Raw genomic sequence first — 10,073 nt, forward strand, 5'->3', positions numbered from 1 at the left:
GGTGACGAAACTTGAAGGGTTGAAATTGAAGTCTTTATTACTCTGGAAATGTTGGTGCGGACTTGTTCTTTATCTAAGTGGAGTTTCTCCCTGTATCAGCTTTTTAAAATTCGGAGTTACTGTATTATAATTTAAAACAGTTGTTGGGTATGTTTGTAATCTCAGTATTTATGAAGTAGGAGGATTGCCACAAGTTTGAGGCCAGCCTGGGCAACATAACGAGTACCACTCCAGCCAGAACTGTCTGTAGTAAGCCCCTATCTCGAGAAACCAAGTTAAGAAGTGTGCAGATATCTTAAATAGTCGGGACGTATTCTGCTTGTTATCTCTACTATATTTAAGATCCTCTGAAAGATATTTCAGCCTTTCCCACAATGAACAACGATGAAATGGAAATCTGTACCAGGATCTTTGTGAGCATGCGTCGAGGTTTGCAGGATGGATTTCTAGTAGAAGTACTGAGCCAGAGTGCATATATAGTGATTTTGGCAGATATTGTCGAATGACCCTTGTTTTTTTCTGGATTTTGTTTTGTTTTAAGTGGGAGTCTTACTGTGTTGCTCAGGCTACTCTTGGACTTGGAGGCTCAATTGATCTCCCCTCCTTGCTCACCTCAGTCGCTGCAGCTACAGGTGAATATCACATCATCTTTATGGACCACAGAGCTTTGTAGAGAAAAACAGGAGTCAAAGAACAGATGAGGTCTCTTTTCAATATTCTCAGTGGATTTTCTCGAGTCTAATGTAAATGTGATGTTATAAAGAAGTGGGAAGAAAATTCGAGCAACCAACGAGCAAACACTTTACAAAGTGCTTAACTTCACCCGAGTAGTCTGCGATAGTTCTTTCTGGTTCTGCTCTCAGTAAATGGTGTGGGTAAGACGAAGGCCAGAGGGGAGGCCCTTTATGAGTGCTTCTCTAAGCGTATTCTTTGTACTCATTTACCTTAGTGCACTTTTTATTACTGTTTACAATAATTTGTTTACTAACAGCTCCTTGAGGGACCTTGGGGTCTGTCTTAGTCAGGGTTTCTATTCCTGCACAAACATCATGACTTATAAGCAAGTTGGGGAGGAAAGGGTTTATTCGGCTTACACTTCCATACTGCTGTTCATCACCAAAGGAAGTCAGGACTGGAACTCAAGCAGGTCAGGAAGCAGGAACTGATGCAGAGGCCATGGAGGGATGTTCTTTACTGACTTGCTTCCCCTGGCTTGCTAAGCCTGCTTTCTTATAGAACCCAAGACTGCCAGCCCAGAGATGGTCCCACCCACAAGGAGCCTTTCCCCCCTTGATCACTAATTGAGAAAATGCCTTACAGTTGTATCTCATGGAGGCATTTCCTCAACTGAAGCTCTTTCTCTGTGATAACTCCAGCTGTGTCAAGTTGACACAAAACCAGCCAGTACAGGGTCTATGTTGTTCACTGCAGCATATCCAGATTCTAATAGTAATTCATACACAGTAAGCAGTCACTTAAGACTGCGAAAGCCAATCAAAATGGTGCCCTGTGCCTTTATGTTATTTTATTTACTCTTTAAGAATTTCATGCATATACACAGTGCCTTTTCATCATATCCACCTCTCATGCTGCATTCTGACTCTTCAGCAGGCACCAGGCACAGCCCCTGCCCTCCCCTAGCCCAGCCTCTGTCCTCCCCCAGCAGGCATCTTAGCACAGTCCCTGCCCAGCTTCATGACCTCTGTCTTTTAAACCCACTGAGTTCAGTTGTGTTATTCCCAAGTGCATGGCTGTCCCCTGGAGTATGGGCAACCTACCATTGACATCTCCCCACCCCCCAACCAAATGACTCATCCCTCATGATCCTTCAACTGTAAATAGCTCCTCCATTGGGGGTAGGGTCTCCATGTCCCTCAACTCTTCAGAGCAGAGTTTTGACTGGTTTGATCTTGTATGATCACCATAGCTACCATGAGTTTATGAGTGGCATGACCAGGCTGTGTCCAGAAGACAGCACTCGGGCACTCCTCCCCATCATCCAGCCTGGGGAGGACTGTGATGGAGATGTCCCATTTATGGCCCAGCATTCCCAGTCAGCTGCTCCCAGTACTCAGGGCAGGCAGCAGTCTCTGCATCAGATGCCTCCCACTGTAAAAACAGCCTTCTCTGCCCAAGACCAAGAACACCACAGATCTGTAAGTACAAACATGAATATTTAGAGGAGAGTTAGACAGTATAACCATTTAGCAAAACAACAGTGAGGTCCCCTGGAGCCTGTGACCTCTCCAGTCATAAGGTTTACAGTATGAATTCCCTCCTGTGCAGCAGGCCTCAGATCCAGTCGGAAAGTTTGGCACTATTTAATGGGCACATCTTGCCTAGCAGGTTAGTATTGTAGCATGCTGGGTCTTCTAGATACAAGGATTTGTGTCTCCTCCCCTACGCCGCTAATATGCAGTCTGCATAGCTTCTTCCAGCACTATGAAACCTAGGTAGGAAGGTTCCTGGTCAGCTCTAGATTGGTTTCTCTACATTTCGCAACCAACGTGTCTTTAGCAGGAGGCTCTTACCATCCTTTTATGGTAGACAACCAAAAGCAATGGCAGGAGCCTCTTGTTGGGGGCTTTGAGGGCCTCCCTGACCAATAACTTACAGGAAGGTATTTCATGTTCTGCACTGAGATTTTCATTTAATAACCAATGTCTTCTGGGAGTAGCTTTGTCTACCTGTGCAGGCTACCTCTGGTCAAAGTCCTCTTTTAAGAAATATATATTTTAAAATTTGTTGACATAGGATTGGGTTTCCATGTTTTTACTTTCACTCTTAGTTTTGAGTAACCCACTCTGACACTCACCTCTTTCACATAACCCTGTCCCTGCTTAACCCTGTAACCGCCAATATTCTTTCCCTCTTCTTTATACCACACAATTCTACTATCCCTCCCTCTGTTCCTATTCCATTTACCTCTTCGTGGGCACTTCCTCCTCCCTGAGCTCCACAGACCCACCAAGTTGAACATAAAATCTATAATTTGAATCTAGGATCCACATGTGAAACAGAAGCATGCAGCACTTGCCTCTTGTGGGGCCTGGACATATCTTGTGTATTTTTACCACAATTTCATTATGCATCAGTTGGTGGACAAGAGTGTCTCTGTAGGAGAGTAATGGAATCCTTTGGGTATCCTCAGATGTAGGTCAGAGGGTGATTCTGTTTTTCCCTTTTGGAGAGATCTATACTGATTTCCATAGTGGGGGATACTTCAACACTGAGTAAATGTTTCTGGTTCTCTAAATCCTAGGCTAGCAGTTGCTGTCATTGTTTCCTTGATGATAGTCCTTCTGACTGGAGTAATGTAGAATCTCAGACTAGTTGGATTTGCATTTCCCTGCTGGCTAATGATGTTGAGCACTTTGAAAACCATTTCTTAGCCATTTGTGTTTCTTCTTTTGAAAACTCTGTTTAAGTCCATAACCTGTTTTTTATTGGATTGTTTATTTTCTTAGTGTTTATTTTCTTGAACTCTTTGTATATTTTGGATATTAATCCTTTGTTAGAGATATAGCTGACAAAGATTTTCTTCCATACTGTTGTCTGGCTTTTCACTTGATTGACAGTTTCCTTGGCTGTATAGAAGCTTTTTAATTTCATGAGTACCTATTTGTCAGTCATTGGCTTCTGGCCTCCTTTGCTTTCTGATGCTGTCATAAAACACCATGACATAAACCAACTTGAGGAAGAAAAGGATTGAACTGGCTTATACTTCCATGTCACAGTTTGTCATTGAGGGAGAGTCAAGGCAGAAACTCAAGGTAGGAGCCTGGAGGCAGGAACTGATACAGGAAGGAGTGCTCTTATATGGATTGCTCACCTTGCTTTTTTTTTTTATGTAACCCAGGACCACTTTGCCCGGGGATGGCACCTCCCACAGTGGACTGGGCCTTCCCACATCAATCATAAGTCAAGAAAATGCCCATAGGCCAATCTGATAGAAGTAATTCCTTAATTGAGGTGTTTTTTGTTTTGTTTTTAATCCTAGATGACTCTGGTTTGTGACAGGTTTACAAAAACAAAAAACAAAAAACAAACAAAAAGACCCAAGCCAGCCTTATTTATTTCCTGAATGACTATGGCCCCATTCAGAAAGTCCTTCCCTATTCCAGTATCTTGATGTATATACCTTATTTTTTCCACTAGCAGTTTCAGTGTTTCAGGCTTTATGTTGAGTTCTTTGAATCATTTGGAAGTGAGTTTTTGCAGGGTGAGAGATAAGGATCTAGTTTTATCCTTCTACTTGTAGACGGTTTTACCAGCGCCATCTGTTGGAGGTGATCTTTTCCAGTGTGTAATGCTGGCCGGTGTCTATTGTGGAATGGCTTGGTATCTGGGTCTTCTCTTCTATTCCATTGATCTCTGCGTCTCTTTGTTTGGTTATCTGGAATCTTTTGTACGTCCATATGAATTTTAAAATACATAGTTTTTACTATTGATATAAAAAATGTCATTGGAAGTGTTTAATAAATTGTGTGTGTGTGTGTGTGTGTGTGTGTGTGTGTGTGTGTGTGTGTGTGTGTGGTTTGCCTGCATGGATGCATCATATACATGCCTGGTACCCAAAGAGGCCAGAAGAAGGCATTGGATTCCCAGGGACTGGAGGCAGAGGCTGAAGCAGAGACTATGGAAAAATGCTCTTGCACTTGAGCTACCATGTAGATACTGGTTTGGTCTTAAAGGTTAAGCTATCTCTCCAACCCCTAAAATCTCATTTAAGTTGTTATTTTGTGTGTTGTGTTTGTGTATGTATGTAGACATGCCCTTGCCATGATATACAGTTGAAGGCAGAGGACAGCTTGTGAAAATCATTTCCTTTATTTCACCATGTAAGTCTAAGGATTCAATTCAAGTCATCAGGTGTGGTAGGGTGTGCCTTTGTCTGCTGGGCCATCTTGCCTGCCCACAGTGAATATGGATTGCATTAAGTCTGTAAATAGCCTTTGGTAGGATGGCCATGTTTACAACGTTGATCCTATCACCTCTTAAGCATGGGAGGTCTTTCCATTTCTAGTGTCTTCCTTAATTTCCTAATTGTATAGTTTAAAGGTTTAGCTATAGAGAGCTTTCACAGCCTTGGCTAGGGTTATTCTGTTTTGTTTTATTTGGGATTTTGGGGTTTTGTAGCTATTGTGAATGGGATCGTTCCCTTGGTTTCTTTCTCAGTGTATTTGTTATTGGGTGTAAGAAGTCTCCTGGTCATTTTGTATGTTAATCTTGTATTCAGCCACTTCCTGACTGTGTTTTCAATTCAGAGTTTTCTGGTGGAGTGTATAGGATCTGTTATATTAGAAACATATTATCTGCAAATAGAGGTCCTTTGACGTCTTACTTTCCTATTTGTAGTCCCTGTATTTGCTTCTCTTGTCTAAGACCTTCAGTATTGTATTAAATCAAACTGGAGAGAATGGATACCCTTTTCTTGGTCCTTGTTTGAGTGGAAATTCTTTGAACTTTCCCCTATTTGATATGTTGGCTATAGGTTTGTCATATATGGCCTATATTATGCTAAGGTCGGGAGCTAAGCCAAGAGTGACCCCAGGCAAAGGAACCAGCATGTTTTACATTTACACACAACATGGGATAGTATGATTCTTTGTGTTTAAATATATATTTTGTGTAAATCATTGTCTACATTACATTAGTATTTTCCAGAAAAGTAACCAAAATGATAGTGATTGATTGGTTGGAGAGCGAGCGTGGAGAAAGGGAGGCATCACTGAGAAGTTTTTGGCGTCTTTGGAAATTTTTTGGAGTTTAAGATATTTACATTACACATATATTACTCATTTGTTTTATAAGGTAAAAACAATTTATGACTAAAACATCAACTGGGAAAGAAAGGCATTACTTCTGCTGCTTACTTTTTTAAATATATATAGTATTTCTATTGCATTGTGCATGTTACCACTTAGGGAATCAGTGAACTCAGGGTATTTTCTTTTTCTAAAAGACGCATTTTTAGGTGTTTTTTAAAAATTGGGAAACAACTATTTGATGTGTTTTATCTTACAGTGTTTTCCCTTCAGTCGCTGAATATGTCGCTGCAGAATCAGCTGCAAGAGTCGCTGAAGAGCCAGGAGTTACTACAGAGTAAAAATGAAGAGCTCTTAAAAGTGATAGAAAACCAGAAAGAGGAAAACAAAAAATTCACCACTTTATTTAAAGACAAAGAGCAGACTCTGCTTCATAATAAACAGCAGTTTGACATTGAGATGACCAGGGTGAAGATGGGTGTGTATCTGTCTCTAGCCACAGTCGTTTGGTTTTGAGCAATAAGGAAGCTAAGCAGGTTTTGTTGTGTTTGCTTTAGAGTTGGAGGAAGCCTTGGCCAATGAGAAGAACTTGCGGTTTAAGCTAGAGACTGCAGAAAAGGAAAGTCAGATACTGGGAATAACACTGCGCCAGCGAGATGCTGAGGTTGCACGACTTAGAGAATTAACCAGGTAGCCTTACTTCCCTTGGGTAAGCCCGACCTTTAACAGATGATCCGTAAACTTCAGGCCTTCTTGCTTCCTCCTTTTTCCCTCTTGTTTTGTCTTTTTTTTTCTTTTAATTTCTAATCCTTTGTTCTATTTCACTTTAAAAATCCAAGACCTGTTTAAAGGCTGTTTACTCCATGAGGTTGTAGACTGTGGGTAGCTAATGACTCTGATGAAGAACTGGACAGTGTGTAGTGAAGTAGGTAAGCTCCCTGACTCCGATACCAGAGACCTGAGTGGACTCTCAGCTCTGCTGCAGATTATCTGAGTATTTTGTGCACATTACTTAACCCCTATAAGCCCCAAGTTGTAAAGCTGGGACAGGAATAGAGTTGTCTGGGGGACCACAGAATAATTAATTTATGATGTGCTTTGATGTGGTCCATCCTCATCTCATGCCATGTGATGTTGGGTAGGTCACTTCATTTCATCAGAAAAGTGACAGATTCGGCCATAGCCCCCCAGAATGTCTTCATTCTTTACTCAGTCTCTTCCCATATAAATAAACCTATCTTACTTTTTATACTTTTATAGAAATCTTACATTCAGTTTTCTTTTGAGACATTTGTTAATCACTGGATTTTTGTCTACTTATAAATATTAACGAGAAGTTAATGTTTTTAATGTTTTATAAAACAGTAGATCTGACTATGCCTTAATAACCCCAGATGCTAATCATTCCAGATCCATTTTAATTATAAAGATGTCTATTATATATAAATCATGTGCTATATACAATATGTTTAGTTTTATAAATATACTTGACAATAATAAGTGGATATAGAAATTCTGCTTTGCTTTAGTAATACCGCCTACTAGTATGACTTTTTTTTAAACTCAGAGGTTTAGTTTGCAACATTGCTTAAGAATAAAATATCTCTATACTGTAAGAAAAAAATTATGAGCCTTTACTTTTACATATGATAGTAGATTTGATATAAAGCAAGATCTTTTGTCATTTGTTATCTTGTTTTTCTTTGCCAAAGCCTTCCAACACTAATGTTCACACTCGCCTTCTGTCCTTCCTTTAAAGGATAGAGGCATATAGAAACGCGTTAAAGGATTGAGTAAAACAATCAGTAATTACTCACTTCTTCTTGGCAGAACTTTACAGAGCAGCATGGCCAAGCTGCTCTCTGATCTCAGTATGGACACTGCGCGCTGCAGGATGGGGAATAGCCTCACCAAATCACTTCTCAATGTCTATGATCAACAACTTCAACAGGACCCAGCCCCTGCTCAGACTTCCATAATGAGCTACCTCAATAAATTAGAAACAAATCACAGCTTTATACATTCAAAGCTGCTTAACAATGAGGCAGCCATAGAGCCAGACAGACTCTGTGAAAGTGTGCTGCCCCCACAAAGGCCTCCCCATAGTGATGCGGGGACAGCAGATGGGGGCTCTGCATCTGGAACTGTCTCTGCTGCTTCAGTGGAGGATTCCGATATGGACTGTGAAACCCTCACTGTAATAGAAGATGGGTGTAACGTGGACAGTACAGTTTATATCCCCTTTGCAAGAAACACTTCTAAAAAGCACTCGCCACTTTGTAAGAGACTATCCCCCCAGCCAAAGCTGAGTGTTGCTGCAGCACAGCTAGTCAGTGGCAGTGCACAGACCTCTAAAGGAGAAAGTAAGCCACGTGCACCTGCAGTTTGTTCCTCACGAAATGAAGCAGAAGATGCACCCGGAGATCTTTCCAGCACGTATGACACAGAGGACGTGCAGCTCCTCAGGAAAATCAAAGAAGCAATTGGTAAGATCCCTGCTGCTGCTGAGCACGCAAAGGAACAGGCCACACATCATGGCCCATCAGCTCATCCCAGCCCCGGCGTTCCAGTGAAGGGCAGTATTGTTCCTGACAGCAGCTTTCTCAATTCTGACTTGATGTCAGACTGGAGCATCTCCTCTTTCTCAACGTTCACGTCTCATGATGAACAGGACTTCAGAAACGGCCTGGCAGCACTGGATGCCAATATTGCTCGACTTCAGAAGTCCTTAAAGACCGGCCTTCTGGAGAAATGAGTCTGGGAGAGACTGACGGAGTGCTTTTCTTAAAGAGTAGAACTTGTTCATAGTGTATTTTGGGTTCCCCTAGAGAGAACACTTTTTATTATTAATTATGTATGAAATAATAAATGGAGTAAATTTACTGTTAGAATATTTTAACACCTGAAGGTTATAAAAAAATTCTTTTAAAAACCAACAGTTGCTGAGAGAAGAAAGTTGTAGATGAGCAAGTACTGTGGTGCGTTATTTGACAGCTTGAGTTTCACAGAGAGTTCCTCACTGTGCGACTGCTGGGTCACTGGTGCAGGTACCGAGGATTTCTGGCTGGCTGGAAGGAGAATAGGAAAGGAGTCAGTACTGTTTAAAGTTTCCTCTCTGCTTTGGAATATTTGTGTGTTTCATGATAGTGTGCTTGTGTATGGGAATACTCTGTGTTACAAGCTAGGGCTGTCGATGGCCTGCATTAACATTTCAGAGAGAAAAGATGCTGGTGTACCTACCTCATACAAAGCATTGATTTGTCCAGGGAAATACCGATGATTGGTTAATATATGGTCCTTAAATCTTGGGCATTTTATTTATATTTGTCTTGAATGCATGTTTTAAGACCTTTAAAAATAAAGTCAGACTGATAAGATAATGCTAAATAACCAAGTTTTACCTTAGTAATTTTGGGTTTTGATTTTTTGTTTTTGTTTTTTAGTAAGAATTATTGGGTTTTCCTTAATGTCTTTGGAAATGATGGAGTTTTGCAAATCTCAGCACTGGGGGTAACTCTGCCTTTCTGACCCAATTTTCCCCCATCATTTAGCTGAGAACGTTGTTCTATAATTAACATGGACTATGTTGCCCTCTCTGCTTCCTAATACTAGCCCTTTGTCCTGTCTTGCCATATAGCCCAAGATGACTTCAGACATTAGATCTTCCTCCCTCAGGCTCCTGAGTGCAAGCCCCAGCAGTTCTCATTCACCTGCTGTCACAGCTTTCTGTTGAACACCAAGTCCTGCCCTGTCAGTAACTCTTGGTACATGTTACCTGCCTGGTGTAGTTGAATTTGGTTCTTGGACAGCCTCTGGCATTCGAGTAGTCTGCTGGTTCCAAATTTTCTCCTGCTTCTACAACCTCTGGAGGACCCTGCTAGACTACTTAATATTTCTTAGACTTTATGGGGAGGGGTCTTTTTTGTTTGTTCTACGTCTAAATGTATTAAAATGAATTGTAAACTATTTTAAAGATTTATTCATTAACATTTTAAATATACTTCCTTCCAGTATTCATACGTGAATTTGTTTACTTATTTTGAAATAACAGGTCACCACTCTTCACCATTTAAGTTCAGAAACACAAACTAAAGAAGAAAACTGGGTCATCTTTCTGCTCTCCCATGTCAACTGTTACTCAAAAAACACAAGCCAATCTGGGCAGTTAGATGACTCAGCAAGGAAAGGTTCTTGTTGCATAACCCTGACAACCCAAGTTCAATCCCCAGAACCATGTGAGGGTAGGAGAGAACTGACACCCTTGAGTTGTCCTCTGACCTACACGTGCGCTCCATGGTAAATCCA

The 10,073-nt window shown here is 41.1% G+C and overlaps 1 protein-coding gene across 6 annotated transcripts in view; it reads left to right on the forward strand.

Annotated features, from left to right (window-relative positions):
* Nucleotides 1–9,793, forward strand: part of Ccdc14 (coiled-coil domain containing 14) — a 34,648-nt gene extending 24,855 nt beyond the window's left edge. For 2 of the 6 annotated variants that reach the window (XR_384564.3, XM_030249111.1), the window contains exons 11-13: nucleotides 6,028–6,246; nucleotides 6,326–6,458; nucleotides 7,599–9,793. Coding sequence is in view for 4 of the 6 variants with exons in the window: in XM_030249111.1 (XP_030104971.1) it covers nucleotides 6,028–6,246; nucleotides 6,326–6,458; nucleotides 7,599–8,523 (1,277 nt within the window). In the remaining 2 variants the exon portion in view is untranslated. Of the gene's footprint in view, nucleotides 1–17; nucleotides 6,459–7,598 lie in introns of those variants that run through there. The other 4 variants (XM_011245893.3, NM_172824.3, XR_003951790.1 and 1 more) reach the window with 4 other exon arrangements.
* The last annotated feature ends 280 nt before the right edge of the window (nucleotides 9,794–10,073 follow it).

This window comes from Mus musculus, chromosome 16 (assembly GCF_000001635.26).
Source record: "Mus musculus strain C57BL/6J chromosome 16, GRCm38.p6 C57BL/6J".
In the NCBI taxonomy this organism is placed as follows: domain Eukaryota; kingdom Metazoa; phylum Chordata; class Mammalia; order Rodentia; family Muridae; genus Mus; species Mus musculus.